Below are 16,392 nucleotides of genomic sequence, written 5' to 3'. Positions count from 1 at the left end.
AAAGTACAACTTTAATTCTTAAAACTTATTGTTTCAAATAAACTTAATGTCTTTTATAGGAAATTATTTGAAGTGAGTGTCCCCACTCCCCTCCAAAAAGTAATCCATTCATAGGGTTTACTGGTTCTAATAATATTAACTCTCACTTATTAGGCATCATCAATGTGTCAGGACCCTTTTTATACGTTATCTCAATTAATTCTCTTAAGAGATATGTCTGCAAGGTACATATTATTCCCACTTCCAAATAGGAAACTGAAGTTTGGGTTAAAGCAAGTTGCTCAAGCCAGTCTTTCGATTCTAATGCCCACATCCCACCCACTTCAGTCAGCTGCCTCCCTGGGTGTCTTCTCCATTTTTCAGGCTTTGTGTTCTCTGTCCCACAGGTGGACCTACATTGTTGACTGCCAAGTCGATCCTTCACATGAATCTTTAGTCTACCATCTAATCTATTACAAAATCTGTAGTCTTTGGTCTAGTATTCCAAAAATATTTGGAATATTATTGTTTAATCAATATCTTACTCTGCGAGAGTCTCACTCTGGTTGTACAACAATGTAAATAATATGCTCCAATCCAAGCAGTATTGGGAGTCATCTGAGTAGCTTAGCTTTGTGTGAATCCAGAAGATCATTTCATGGTAGACTTGTGTAGCTCCAGGGACTGCTCAATACATTGTAAACAAACCCTATAATCGGGTTCCGATAAATCATCAAGGCTTAGAAATTGAAAACAGCCTTTAGAGTTTTTGTCTTTTCCATGTGATTGTCTAGGCAATTATGTGTCTGGTGGCAGGCCCATTACTAACCTGTAGCAGCACAAGTGTGCTATTTAAAAGAATTGTGTGGCAGAGCCTTTTAAATTGAAGGATCTTTCTGTACTGTGAAAAATTACTCCAAAATTTATAAGGGGGTGGTTTAAAGAGAATCACTTACCATCTCTGGGACTCAGTTTGCTTAACCTTAAAAATTAGGTGATTATATGAAATGACACTCTGGGAACTTTCTGGTAATTCTACACATGGAGCATGTCTTCAGAGAAATAATATGTCACCAACATGCGTTATTCAAGTGAGATTTAACACGATGTTTATGGCTCAAATGCAGATGGATTGAAGAAGTGGCAGTCAAAGGTGGATATGACATTGAAATCAGAAACATAACCGATGAGCTCGGAGTCCTTGGAGTTGCAGGGCCACATGCAAGAAAGGTCCTTCAGAAACTGACCTCTGAAGATCTCAGTGATGATGTTTTCAAGTTTCTTCAAACCAAGTCTTTAAAGGTTTCCAACATTCCTGTCACTGCTATTAGGATATCCTATACTGGTAAGAATTGGAAAACAACCTAGAGTAAGTCTCTAAAATTTAAAACAAGCGACTAGAAATGCACACACGTGCTCGCGCGTGTGTGTGCACACACATTTACTTCTGTTAGTGCAACTTGGAAGGGAGATTTCTCCTGCACAACTCTTATGACAAATTCTGTCTATTCACTCCTAGTCTGAGAGAGTCATTCCACAGATTTCCAATTGTTGTTCCAGTCCCATAGCTGCTTACCATTTGGAAGCGTAGATAAGAAAGTGGGAAGATGATGCCCGTTGGAATAGTTGGAAGGATTGACACAATATTCAGGCCAGCCGACTCTGTATGGGAACATTCAGGAAGGTCTCTCATAGACAGAGTCTCCCTTAGAGACCTACTGACTGTATCAGACACCTCTCTTAAAGCCTTACCACTATCCATCTTTCCTTCTAGATTCTAAGTGCATTAGGGAAGTCTTCATATAGTACCTAACCTTGCACATAGTAGGTATTTGAAATAGAGATAAATGAATGCTCTTTAGTTCCCCTTGGTGCTCTGGGCTCACTTCTAACTTTCTCTAAAGCTCATTGTCCCTTCGCAGAAGGAGTACTTGGTGCCCAGGCATTCGTTCATTTTCGTGTTGCTCATGTTCTGTGGTGTCCTGGAAAAACATCACCATCAGCCCTCGACACTGGGGAACGAGGAGAACACACAGTGCGAAAGCATAGCTCTTTCCTGGGCCTCCGCTGTCCCTTCTCCCCAGCCTTCTTCCACCTTTCACCCTCTTCCACCTCGGCAAAATGGCGACCAGAATAAAACATGAGCAGAATGAAAAATAAGAAGACTGTTTGGGTTGGGTTTCACTGTCTTTTGTTTTGGTCCACAGCTCTAATGATAAATGAAATGACCAACTGGGGAAGAAGGGGGGTGTCGGGGGGACATTAGAGACTGTGGCTATCTCACAATGAAGATCATTTGAATAATTGTCAGTTATCCATATTTTTAAGCCTTGTGATTTTGAGGCAAAGAGTTGCGGGTTGAGGTGTCTAAACCTTGAACCCCTTATCTTGATAAACTATGCCATGCTAATTACTCACCTAACATTATGAAGCTGAGGTCAAGGGTCGAGATTAACTCTTGCGTTACAGACTTTCTGTGTCAGGAGAAGAGGTGTCCTAGATACTGGCCCCTGTGTGGGAGACAGAATTGGGCACAAATGCCTCTGTGATATGACGGTTCCTTTGCAGTGGGTTTTGTTTCAACTTTTTTGTGAACTGGTCTTTTAAAACTCAACAATGTCTCTGTTACATCAATGAAATCTTTCCATTTATTCATGTGTCTTAGCTGATGCACATTAGACCTAGTGATCATTGCTCTTAATCTGGTGTGGCACTTGTGGGTTTTTTTTCAGGTGAGCTGGGTTGGGAGCTGTACCACAGACGAGAAGATTCTGCGGCACTTTATGATGTTATCATGAATGCAGGCCAGGAGGAGGGAATTGACAATTTTGGAACATATGCCATGAATGCCTTAAGACTGGAGAAAGCTTTCAGAGCCTGGGGGTCAGAGGTTTGAGATGCTAGCATCTTTATTAAAATTTTGTGTTTATTATATCTGATTTTTATATAAGGGCTAGTTTTAACTGCATTAACATTGGTTCTGTCTGTAAGAGAAATTATGTATTATTAGATAACTTTACTTAATTAGGGGAAGAGGTTTTTCTCCTTGATTTCCTAGTTGAAAGTTCAGTGGAATTATGACATAATGTTTATTTTGCCTTAATTCCTCCGGCTTGGCAGAGAGCCCTGGACATCCATCTCTGACTGTGTGTGGAGCTGTGGCTGCTCCAAGGGAGCCTGCCTACCCACAGGATTTGAGGACCGCCTTTCAAATACTTCCTCCTCCTCTGTTGTGTTGTCCATCCTCATTTCCTTCTTATCATGCACGTTTTGCAAAAAGAACAATAAAAGGTGTCTTTCTGAGGGGCAGGGTTGATGGTCTGGGATGTGTTGGTCTAGCCTATTCCCACCATTAATAATGGGAACTAAAGGTTTTTGTTTGTATAGTTGCACACCATTTTCATATGCATGATTTCATTTATCCTCTCAACTCTCCCCGAAGAAGGTATTATTGGTGATTCTTTGCAAAGGGTTGGAAGTTGGGGTATCTAAATTATCCCCGTTCTACACACAATCACATTAAGAAACAGTGAACAACTTGGTCCAGATTACACAGAAGTGGTCAAACTCTGTTCTCCTGTTTCATCTCCAATATGGCAGGCTATCTCAGGACCCCTTAATTTTTTCAGATTTGCTCGTTATTTCTTTGGAAGACTTTGAGGTTTTAGGCCTGAGAGGTGAGATAAGGGATAGTGGTAAAGGATGGACTTCAGAGTGGGGACTCTTGGGTGTGAATTTATCCTCCACCACAAAGTACCTACATGGCCTTAACCCTCCAGAGCCTCTGTTTACTTTTCTATAAAATAGAGATAATCTTTGTCCTACAGAGTTATCATAGATGTTAGATAGTGTATAAAGTGCTAGAACACAAGAGAATGAATTTAATTGGAGGGCAAAGTGGGTTTGAAAGCACAGGCAGGGCCCCTGGGGCATTCAGACTATGGGGAAGGGCAAGTGGGCTTTGAGGTGGACGGGCAGCCGCCTGGGGCAAGTCACCGTTTTGCAGGAGAGGTGCCCTGTCAGGGGATTCTGAGCCTACAACGGGGCCTTCGATGAGGCCGCTGCAGAGAGAGAAACAGAGGACGGCCGTCTCCGCAGTGCACGGGAATGGAGCAGCCCAGCACGCGCCCCCCCACCCTCCTGCCTTCCATTTTCTCCTGCCTCCTCTCCGGAGCCTCCTCTTAAGAGCTTGTCTCCATCTCGGGTCCCTCCGATTTCCCAGCAGTGCCAGCACGCCCTCTAGTGTTATTACAGCAAGCAATCTTCTGTGCTGTGTTTTAATTTTTTTCCTGGAGAAATTCTGAAACTTTGAGCAGATAAAAATAATATTGGAGTTGCTCAAATTGATTAGGAACTATGAGACCAAATTTTATATCATGTAAAACAAGTTTATGTTACTTATCTCGTTTATACAAGTGCTGTGATGTCTTTTTTTTAAAAAGTTGGGCCACTTTTTATGGGATTTAGACCAGTTCTCTTGGAGCAAACAGAGACCAATAACAACAAAATAAACAAACAAACAAACACCATTACCTTCAGGTCTAGTCCCAATAGGGGTTCAGCTCCAACTTGAAGTGCACTGATTGCGATTCAACCTCTGTTTCTTCCTTTTCCCTTTACTGAACTCTGTAGAAGCCATTTTCCTACCATCTACTTTCTCCTCTACTTATCCTGATTCCTGGCTAATTGTAAGAGAAGTAAATTACTTAATAACTTTTCAAAACCTAATTATGTAAAATTATTACATAAAAACATATGAAAGTCTTGTTTCTGGAAGGAACATCATGTTGTGATATCCCTCAGATGTTTATTATAATAAAGGAGCCATGGAAACAAACCGTGAATTTTAGTTTCTAATTTGCTATTCAAATAACAGTACTTGCTGAAAGGCTACCTTTGAATTTTAGATTTAAAAAATTACTTTAGAGACAAGTCCATAATTTTCCTTTTGCAGAATCTATATTCAAAGTCAAAACGTGTTCTCTTCCCTAAAAAAATAATATATGAAAGTGATGTTACTGAGATGATTTGCACTCATCTGAGATTTAAAATATGTGTTTCCCTCTTAGATGAACTGTGATACAAATCCCTGGGAAGCTGGACTGGAGTATTTTGTGAAGCTAAATAAGGTATGTTTGCATTCCAGAGTGTACTTGAAGTAAATCTTAGAATTATGCCGTTTCATGACAGAGCTGTGTTTCAGGATGCAACCAAGTGCGATCCCAGGACAAATGAGCTGGACGTAAATACGAAGCATTGCTCAAGTGCCTCATATTAAGCTTCATCAAACTTGGATATCGGTTCAAACCATTGTAGTGTTCCTGTAGGTGTAAGATAGCAGAATCCCGCAACTTTAAAGACTAAATCTAAATTCTAAGATAAAAATTAGTAAGCGTGAGATGTCAGCAGACATTCTTGTAAATCCCGGTGACCTGAGACGTCACGCATTAGCTAATCAACACACTGCAGTAATGGACTCTCCCTGGGTGCTCACAGCAAGAGGCAGCCTTGCCTCAGCAGATCTTTCCATCTGCTTATTAAGCATCTTTGTATGTAACTGCAACATCTGAGTTTAAGCAAATGACATATTTCAAATGTGTTCAGCATAAAACGAGTAATTACTGAGAAGCCAATACAGGCCCATGAATCATAACTGATATTAACGTTCCAAAGGGAACCCCTCCATCAGTGGTCCTCAAAGTGTGGTTCTCAGACAGCTCATCAGCATCACCTGGGAGCTTGTTAGAAATGCAGATTCTCAGGTCCCACCCCAGACCTACGAAATCAGAACCTCTGGGGGTCAGGCCAAGAAGTCTGAGTTTTAACAAGCTGCAGGGGATTCTGATGCAGCTAAAGTTTGAAAAGCACCATCCTATGTAATTATTATGGAAAAGTGTATTATGAAGCCAGTTACAGCCTCGCTCATCTATACAGTCCTACAAAGATAAATGAGGTTATCCTGTTGTTATGGACCGAATGTTTGTGTCTCCACCAAACTCCTATGTTGAAGCCCTAACCCCCACTAGCTGCTATTTGGAGGTGGGGCCTTTGGGAGGTAATTTGGTTTAGATGAGATCATGAGGTGGGGCGCCCACGTTGGGATTAGTGCTCTTGTGAGAAGAGGAAGAGAGATCCAGGCTTGCTCTCTGTCCACCATGTGAGGACACAGCCAGAAGGTAGCCATCTGCAAGCGAGGAGTAGAAGACTCATGGGGGCACTGAATTGGCCGGCGTCTTGATCTTGGACTTTCCAGCCTCCAGAAGTGTGAGAAATAAATTCCTGTTGTTTACACCACTCAGTCTGTGGCACTTTGTTGTAACAGCCCGAGCTGACTCGGACACCCATTGAGCGGTGTCATAGTTACTATAGGAGAACTTAGTAGAGGTGCAGTTAGTGGTAAAACTGAATGACAGGGACAGCGCCGTGCTGGTCAGGATTCTTGTTAGAATTCCAAAAATAAACTGTCCTGCTAATAAGTGCTAATTTAGTGCTAATAAGCTAAAGTACCATGGAAATATGCAAACCCAGGCATAGGAATCAGGCTAAGGAAACTTTTTTAATACCCTTGCATCAGTTCCCAAATTATAAGCTAAGATATTAACAGAAGCATGTGTATTTATAGTATTAAATTTTAGGAAAAAGAACCTCCTAAAGGGTTTTAAAGCGACTATCTTTCTGTACATTTTCCCCATGACTTTTATTTTTATGATGTACCATCTGCCTGCAGACTGGAGAAAGCAGGTGCATGGACTCGGGCAGACCCTAGCAGCAGATTGCTCCTTCTGATAACAGAAGTCTTAGTTGAGCTGTTTAAAATAAGGACGAAAATGGGCTGACTCTAAAAAGCACTAAAGTTCTGCTGTGGGTCACCAATAAGTAAATAGATAACTGACTCTTTTGCTTCAGTGTTTGGGTATTATTATTTGGGAATAAGGCATAGATAAATGATCTCTTCATATTGAGAACGGATTTTTAAAAATCCCTTTATGATGATAAGCAAGTGTGGATTGTGTAGTTATTAGCTCCTTTCAATTATTTCAGTAGCCAAAGCTCAGCTCAGAACTAAGTTGTTTAATAGATAATGATTTTGATTTATGGTATGTTTTTATGATTTCTGAATCGTTGGTTCTCATTCTGGTGTCACAAAGTTAATTCCTAATGCTTTGATTGGGTGAAGGTCCATGTAGCACAAGGACCTGGACTTAACTGAGCCAGTCTTTTTCAATCACGTTAACTCAGGTAGTTAGTGGGTATCAACCTAACCACAGTGATGCTTGCTGATTTCCAAGACAGGTGAATAGGTTGGATCAGCTTTGTTTAGATCCTGTTTGGTGGTTTCACAACAACTCTATCTTGGTTTTGTAGCAGTAAAATGATAACTTTATAATTGTTGCTACAGTGTGAAACAGATTCCTGAAAAACTTATTTACATTACAGACTAAATTATGTAACTTGATAATTCAAGTCCTGTGCCTAAGGACAAAAATGTTGCCCAAGCTGGCTGGATAGAATATTTTAAAGAATAATATAATGCAAGTCCCTGTTGCTTTGGAAAATTGATGCTATATGAAAAGTGAAGCAGCAGCTAATACAGAGGAATATTTATACTCAATGCCAATAAAAACAAAACAAAAAATCCTGGCATTTTACAGTTGTTTAACATCAATTCTTTCTTTCCCTTCAAAGCAAATATGTAGAAGCCCTGCTTGGCCTGTAAGTGTTTACACAACTAATTGTATAAGCCATAATATGAAGAAAAATACAGAGATACAGGCTGTGTCCGAGCTCGGAGGCCCCTGGAGATCACTCAGTCCACCTCCTCATTTGAGGGTGGGGAAAGGAAAGTGCAGGAGGTCCAGTGTCCTTTGGTTAGCGCAGGTTGAACTCTGACCTCACTGTGCTGCCTCACTCACCACTTTCCCCAGCAAGGTCCTTTCCCATAATGGGCTCATCAGCCTTGAATAACTGCCCAGGAATTTCTTTTCTGGCGACATACTTTGTAGAATTTGCATGGACTACATTTTATTAATTGATACCTCCCACAGTTATGTTTCTGTTATAAATAACTTTGTGTTTTATGGTAGGATCAGAATAGCTGCTTTGCCCATTTTAAGATGGAAAATGGGTGGGTGAGGAGATGGGCCATCAGACCCCAATTGGGGTGAACTGTGTTCTTGTCAAAACCGGTACAAAAATAGGGAAAAGAAAAATGGAATATTGAGGACATCTTCGATGGCAAAGGAAGATGGGGCGATGGCACTTGTCTCCCTTACTTCTTAGGAGTCTCAGTCCCCCCATAGTGCTGGCTCACGTGAAGTAGATACACGTGTGCACGCATTCATTCGTCCAGTCAACTTTTATTCAGTACCATTTATTAAACACCTTGCTAGGCCACAGGTCTAAGAGTTCAAGATATAACTTCCGATGGCTGTCAGATCTCTTGAAGCTTGAAACAAATGGTATTTCAGGAACTAAAGCTGTAGAAAACATTCTTAACGTTAATTCTGAAAATATTGTTCCGCACGAGGAGCATTGTCTGGCGGTACACGACAGTGCCATCTTGTGGGGCGTGAGCATAAGGCCTGGAAAGGAAGCCTTAGCCAGAACTAGGATGCAGGTAAAAATAGCTGAAAGTATACTTTTAAATCTTCTCAACTAAAACTCATTTACCTGAAACAACTCATATCATTGTTCTTAATGGTATTATAATTTGTTCCAAAGGAAGTTACTTTTTGGGAAAAAAATTAGTGGCTTTTTTTTTTTTAGTTGGAAATGAAAGAACTGCATTAATCAAGAGCAAAAGGAAAATCAGCTGCCTTAAGATAGAGTCATAAGTATTCTTGGAATTTTCCTCTTGGAATTACTGAATCCTTGTCCATTTCCAGAGGACCCCAGCCAAGATTCACAGAGAATCAAGTACTAAGTGTAATGTGTTTAAGCAGATCAGAAGAATTATTATTTTTCTATAAGCTCTCTCCCCCGTCCCTCCTCCTCCTTTCTCTCTCTCTCTTTTCCTGTCTTGGGCTTGTAACCAGTAGAAAGAGGATAAAATGTGATATATATTAACCACAAGTTAGAAGACAATGTTGATTCTAGAAAGTACAGGGTCTGCCTTGGAGGAAGGATTATTTAAAGCATAATTATTCAGTAAGCAAAACAAAACAAAACAGTGAAAAGGCAAAGCACTCACCACCAGGCTACTACATCCAAGAATTCAATAAGTACTAGCATTATTAGAACCTCAAAGTGGAAATAAATCGTTGTTTACAGACAACAAGATAGAAAGGAATTTCTCATATGTTATAGTGGTAAAAGTACCCAACTCTGTTGGGGAAATTTTAGGTAAAGGGTAATAAGAATCGAGGAGGCAGAAAATTTTCACTGCCTCTCAGTCTCAGCTGCACATTGGAATCATCTGGACTATGAGTCTTTTAAATCATATAATGCTTTAAAAAAATCCGGAGGCTCAGGCTGCATCCCAGGTCAATTTAAAAAGAATCTCTGGGGGTCGGCCCAGTGGCATAGTGGTTAAGTTCACACCCTCCACTTCAGCGGCCTGGGGTTTGCAGGTTCGGATCTTGGGCACCGACTGACGCACTGCTTGTCAAGCCACGCTATGGCAGGCGTCCCACATATAAAGTAGAGGAAGATGGGCATGGATGTTAGCTCAGGGCTAATCTTCCTCACAAAAAAAAGAAAAAAAAGAAAGAAAAAAAATCTCTGGGGCAGGGATTCAGGCATCAGTATTTTTTTTTTTAATTCCCCAGGTGATTCTGGAAAAGATTGAGAATGATTGTTTTAGAGCAAAAATTTTCAACAACTTGGAGAACTTAAAAAATATTACCTGATGCCCTACCTGGAATGGTTCTCAGTGTGTTCCCAGACCAGCAGCATCAGTGTTACCTCAGCATTTGTTAGAAATACAAGTTATCGAGTATCATCCCAGACCCCAAAAATCACAAACTCTGGGGATGGGGACCAACAATGTATTTTAACAAGCGCTCCAGGGGATTCTGAGGCACGCTCAATTTTGAGAACACTGGAATTGGATCAATGGGGGCAGGGGGGCGGGGATCTGGGATTCTTGATTTTATTATACAGTGAAGATGGAAAACCGCTGTCAGTTCTTCTAATCTCATGCCTGCCGTGGTCCCGTGAATAAACAGAAAAGCAGAAGAACGGGCGCATTGCCCGTAGGGTGGTGCTGTAGAATCTGTTGTGGGTTAGAAGTAAATCAGTAGATGTGTGACCTATTCTGGCCGGGCTACCGGTTAATATATTCGGCCCCAAATCTTTTTTTTTTTTTTGAACTGGGCAATAAGTGAATTAGAAAAATAAAAGTCATCCAATTCTGGCTGTGTGGGCTTGGGAAAGCTATTTAACTTCATTTTGCGCCTGAGATTGCTAATCTGTAAAATGAGGGCTCCCTTGCATGTCTACGATTCTATGAACTACCACCTAGCAGAGTGCATGAAGACATTGGTGCTGTGTATAATTGTGTTATTTTAATTAAGCCATCCTTATTCTCTTACCCATTTCCGTTGCTGAATGATAAAGAAAAAAAAAAGGGGGGGGGCGTAAAACCTAGGCTGAGACAGTTCATCATTCCTAAAACATCTGTCAGAGTATGTTAAACTAACAGCCACTGACCCATTATCCTCATATATATCCAATTTCTGTTAGGAAACAATACTCTAATTCCACCCTAAAAGCTTAAGTGTGCTGTTTAGCTGACTGCTTTTTAATCTGTAAGTCCTTGGAAACCCTGGTCCACGCATGAATTGAAGTAATTCTTTAGACTGCTTTTATTTTATTTTATTTTACTTTACTTTACTTTACTTTATTTCATTTCATTTCATTTCGTTTTATTTTATTTAACAGCTTAACTAAACATGCAATAGACTGACATACTTAAAGTGAACCACTTGATAAGTTTTAATGCATGTGTACACTCGTGAAACCATCACCACGATGAAGATAGTGAACATATCCCTCACCCGCAGCAGTTTGTTCCTGCTCCTTTGCAATCCCTACCTCCCAACCCTCCCTATGCCCCTACATGCCCCCAGGGAACTTTTTCTCACTATAGACTATCTTGCATTTTCTAGAGTTTTATATAAATGGAGTCATACAATATATACTCTTTTTTTGTCTGGATTCTTTCACTCAGCATAATTAGTTTGAAACTCGTTTGTGGTGCTTTGTGTATCAACAGTTCATTCCTTTTTATACTAAGTAGGATTCCATTATATGTATTTACCACAGTTTGTTTATATACTCATTGAACTTGGGGTTGTTTCCAGCCTAGGGCTTTAACAAATAAAATGGCTGTGAACATTTGTGTACATATGTATTTGTATGTACATAAGTATTTGTATGGACATAAGTATTTGTATGGACATAAGTATTTGTATGGACATAAGTATTTGTATGTACATAAGTATTTGTATGGACATGTGCTTCTTTTTTCTTCAGTAAATACCTAGGGGTAGAATTGCTGGATGAAATGGCAAGTATATATTAACTTTTTAAGAAATGGTTTACAAAGTGGTATACCATCTTATGTTTTACATTCCTACCAGCAGTATATGAGAGTTCCAGTTCCTCCACATCTTGCCAGACACTACTCATGGTCAGTCTTTTTAACTTTAGTTATTCTGAGAGATATATAGTGGTATCTCATCATGGTTTTAATTTATTTCCTTAATGACTTGATGTTGAATATCTTTTTATATGCCTGTCTACCATTCCTATGTCTGGACAACTCTTTTATTCATTTTTGATTTCTTCCCCCTTATTTTTGAGTTTTGAAAGTTCTTTTTTTCTTTTTTGCTGAGGAAGATTCCCCCTGAGCTAACATCTGTGCCAATCTTCCTCTATTTTGTATGTGAGTTGCCACCACAGCATGGCTGATGAGTGGTATAGGTCCATGCCCAGGATCCAAACCCGGGCCACCAAAGCAGAGCATGCCAAACTTAACCACTAGGCCACAGGCCCGGCTGCTAAAAGTTCTTTTTTTTTCTTTATTGAGGTCACATTAGTTTATAACATTATATAAGTTTCAGATATACGTCATTATATTTTGACTTCTGCGTAGACTTCATTGTGTTCACCACCAAAAGTCTAGTTGCTATCCATCACCATGCTCGTGCCCCTTTACCTGTTTCATCCTCTATTGCCCCCTTCCCCTCTGGAAACCACCAGTCTGTTCTCCATGTCTGTGTGTTGTTTGTTTATCTTTCACATAAGAGTGAAGTTATATGGTAATGGTCTTTCTCTGTCTGACCTATTTCACTTAGCATAATACCCTCAGAGTCCATCCATGTTGCAAATGGCAAGATTTCATCTCTTTTTATGACTGAGTAGTGTTCCATTGCATATGTACACCACTTATTCTTTATCCATTCATTGATGGTCTCTTGTATTGCTTGTACATCTTGACTGTTGTGAATAATGCTGCAATGAACAGAGGAGTGCATATATCTTTTCAAATTAGTGTTTTCATATTCTTTGGATAAATACCCAAAAGTGGAATAGCTGGATCATATGGTATTTCTATTTTTAGTTTTTTGAGAAATCTCCATACTGTTTTCTATAGTGCTGCACCAATTTACATTCCCAACAGCAGTGTACAAGAGTTCCTTTTTCTACACATCTTCTACAACACTTGTTATTTCTTGTCTTTTTAATAATAGCCATTCTGACATGTGTGAGGTGATATCTCATTGTAGTTTTGATTTACATTTCCCTAATAATTAGTGATGATAAACATATTTTCATGTACCTGTTGGCCATCTGTATATCTGCTTTGGAAAAATGTCTGTTCAGATCCTCTGCCCATTTTTTTATCAAGTTGTTTTTTTCTGTTGTTGAGTTGTATGAGTTCTTTATATATTTTGGATGTTAGCCCCTTATCAGATATATGATTTGCAAATATTTTCTCCCAATTGGTGGGTTGTATTTTCATTTTGTTGATGGTTTCCTTTGCTGTGCAGAAGCTTTTTAGTTTGATGTAGTCCCATTTGTTTATTTTTTCATTTGTTTCCCCTGCCTGAGTAGACATGGTATTCGAAAAGATACTGCTAAGACCAATGTCAAAGAGTGTACTGCCTGTATTTTCTTCTAGGAATTTTATGGTTTCAAGTCTTACATCCAAGTCTTTAGTCCATTTTGAGTTAATTTTTATGTATGGTGCAAGATAATGGTCTACTTTCATTCTTTTGTATGTGGCTGTCCAGTTTTCCCAACACCATTTATTGAAGAGACTTTCCTTTCTCCATTGTATGTTCTTGGCTCCCTTGTCAAAAATTAGCTGTCCACAGATGTGTGGTTTTGTTGTTGGGCTCTCAATTCGTTCCATTGATCTGTGTGTCTGTTTTTGTGCCAGTACCATGCTGTTTTGATTACTATAGCTTTGTAGTATATTTTGAAGTCAGGTATTGTAATGCCTCCAGCTTTGTTCTTTTTTCTCAGGATTGCTTTGGCTATTCGGGATATTTTGTTGTTCATATAAATTTTAGGATTCTTTGTTCTATTTCCATGAAAAATGTCATTGGGATTTTGATTGGGATTACATTGAATCTGTATATTGCTTTAGGTAATATGGACATTTTAACTATGTTAATTCTTTTAATCCATAAGCATGGAATATCTTTCCATTCCTTTATGTCTTCTTCAATTTCTTTTAATAATGTCTTATAGTTTTCAGTGTATAGGTCTCTTACCTCCTTGGTTAAATTTATTCCTAGATATTTTATTCTTTTTGTCGTGATTGCGAAAGGGATAATTCGGCACATGTGTGTGGTGATGGGTTGTAATTAGTATTTGGGTGGTGAACAAGATGTAATCTATGCAGAAATAGAAGTATAATGATGTACACCTGAAATTTATACAATGTTATAAACCAATGTTACTGCAATAAACAAAAAATAAAATAAAAAATAAATAAATAAATGGGATTGTATTCTAGATTTCTCTTTCTGCTAGTTCGTTGTTAATGTATAGAGATGCAACTGATTTTTGTATGTTGATTTTGTACCCTGAAACTTTGCTGTATTTGTTATTTATTTCTAATAGTTTTCTGGTGGATTCTTTAGGATTCTCTATATATAGAATCATGTTGTCCACACGTAGCAACAGTTTTACTTCTTCCTTTCCTGTTCTTAGATGGATAGCTTTGAATTTTTCACCATTGAGTATGATGTTGGCTGTGGGTTGTCATATACGGCCTTTATTAAGTTGAGGTACTTTCCTTCTATACCCATTTTATTGAGAGTTTTTATGATAAATGGATACTGCAACTAGTCAAATGCTTTCTCTCCATCTATTGAGATGATCATGTGATTTTTATTCTTCATTGTGTTGATGTGGTATATCAATCAATTGATTTGTGGATGTTGAACCATCCCTGCTATCCCTGGAATAAATCCCACTTGATCATGGTATTTGATCCTTTTAATGTATTGTTGTATTTGATTTGCTAATATTTTGTTGAGGATCTTTGCATCTATCCTCATCAGTGTTATTGGCCTGTAATTTTCTTTTTTTTGTGTTGTCCTTGTCTGGTTTGGTATCAGGATAATGTTGGCATTGTAGAATGAGTTAGGAAGCGTCCCATCCTTTTCAATTTTAGGAAGAGTTTGAGAAGGATAGGTGTTAAATCTTCTTTGAATGTTTGGTAGAATTCACTGGGGAAGCCATCTGGTCCTGGACTTTTGTTTTTTGGAAGGTTTTTGTTTACTGTTTCAATCTCCTTACTAGTGATTGATCTATTCAGATTCTCTATTTCTTCTTGATTCATGTTTGGAAGGTTGTATAGTTCTAAGAATTTATCCATTTCTTCTAGATTATCCAATTCGTTGGCATATAGCTTTTCATAGTATTTGCTTATAATCCTTTGTATTTCTGTGGTATCCATTGTAATTTCTCCTCTTTTGTTTCTGATTTTATTTATTTGAGCCTTCTCTCTTTTATTCTTGGTGAGTCTAGCTAAAGGTTTGTCAATTTTATCTTTGCAAAGAGCCAGCTTTTGGTTTCATTGATCAGTTCTATTGTCTTTTTAGTCTCTATTTCATTTATTTATGCTCTGATTTTTATTATTTTCTTCTTTCTACTGATTTTGGACTTTGTTCTTTTCTAGTTCTTTTAGGTGTAATGTTAGATTGTTTATTTGAGATTTTTCTTATTTTTTGAGGTAGGCCTGTATTGCTATATACTTCCCTATTGGTACCACTTTTGCTGCATCCTATAGGTCTTGGTATGTTGTTTCATTTTCATTTGTCTCCAGGTATTTTCTGATTTCTCCTTTGATTTCTTCATTGATCCAACAGTTGTTCAGTAGCATATTGTTTAGTTTCCACATATTTGTGACTTTTCAAGCTTTCTTCTTGTCGTTGATTTCTAGTTTCATACCATTGTGGTTGAAAAAGATGGTTGATATGATTTCAATCTTCTTAAATTTATTGAGACTTGTTTTGTTTCTCAACATATGGTCTATCTTTGAGAATGTTCCATGTGCACTTGAGAAGAATGTGTCTTCTGCTGCTTTTGGATGGATTGTTCTCTATACACCTACTAAGTCCATCTAGTCTAGTGTTTCATTTAAAGCCAATGTTTTCTTATTGACTCTCTGTCTGGATGATCAATCCATTGATGTTAGTGGGGTAGTAAAGTTCCCTACTATTATTGTGTTTCTGTTAATTTCTCCCTATAGATCTATTAATAGTTACTTTATATACTTTGGTGCTCTTATGTTAGGTGTATATATATTAATAAATGTTAGGTTTTCTTGGTGGATTGTCCCCTCTATCATTACATAGTGTCCATTTTTGTCTCTTGTTATCTTTTTTGGCTTGAAGTCTATTTTGTCTGATATAAGTATGCCTTCACCTGCTTTCTTTTGGTTGCCATTTTGCTTGAAGTATCATCTTTCATCCTTTCACACTGAGCCTATGTTTGTCTTTAGAGCTGAGATGGGTCTCCTGAAGGCAGCATATTGTTGAGTCTTGGTTTTTAATCCATCCAGCCACTCTGTGTCTTTTGATTGGTGAATTCAATCCATTTACATTTAGAGTGATTGTTGATGGATGAGGGCTTAATACTGCCATTTTATCTTTTGTTTTCTGGTTGTTCTATATTTCCATTGTTTCCTTTTCCTTGTATTTCTACTATTTCAGTTTGGTGCTTTTCTGTGATGTGTTTCTCAGTTTCCTCTTTTTTTATGTTTTGCTACTCTGCTCTGATTTTTTGTTTCATGGTTACCATGAGGTTTGAATAAAAGATCTCATAGATGAGATAATCTTTTTTCTGCTGATAGCATCTTATCTCCATTAGCCTATGCAGGTTCTGTCCTTTTCCTCTTCCCCTTCTATGTTTTTGTTGTCACAAATTATCCCTTTTTGTGTTGTGAGTTTG

General features: G+C 38.5%; 1 protein-coding gene across 1 annotated transcript in view; it reads left to right on the top strand.

The window, feature by feature from the left end:
- DMGDH (dimethylglycine dehydrogenase) overlaps window positions 1–16,392 on the top strand; it is a 62,749-nt gene that overhangs the window by 29,703 nt on the left and 16,654 nt on the right. Inside the window, exons 12-14 of the mRNA XM_058557174.1 lie at window positions 1,107–1,324; window positions 2,712–2,869; window positions 5,049–5,108. Coding sequence (XP_058413157.1) covers window positions 1,107–1,324; window positions 2,712–2,869; window positions 5,049–5,108 — 436 coding nt within the window. The remainder of the gene's footprint in view (window positions 1–1,106; window positions 1,325–2,711; window positions 2,870–5,048; window positions 5,109–16,392) is intronic.

This window comes from Diceros bicornis, chromosome 1 (assembly GCF_020826845.1).
Source record: "Diceros bicornis minor isolate mBicDic1 chromosome 1, mDicBic1.mat.cur, whole genome shotgun sequence".
Classification (NCBI taxonomy): Eukaryota; Metazoa; Chordata; class Mammalia; order Perissodactyla; family Rhinocerotidae; genus Diceros; species Diceros bicornis.
Note: the sequence above shows the minus strand (reverse complement) of the source record. Positions and strands in the feature narration are given on the sequence as shown.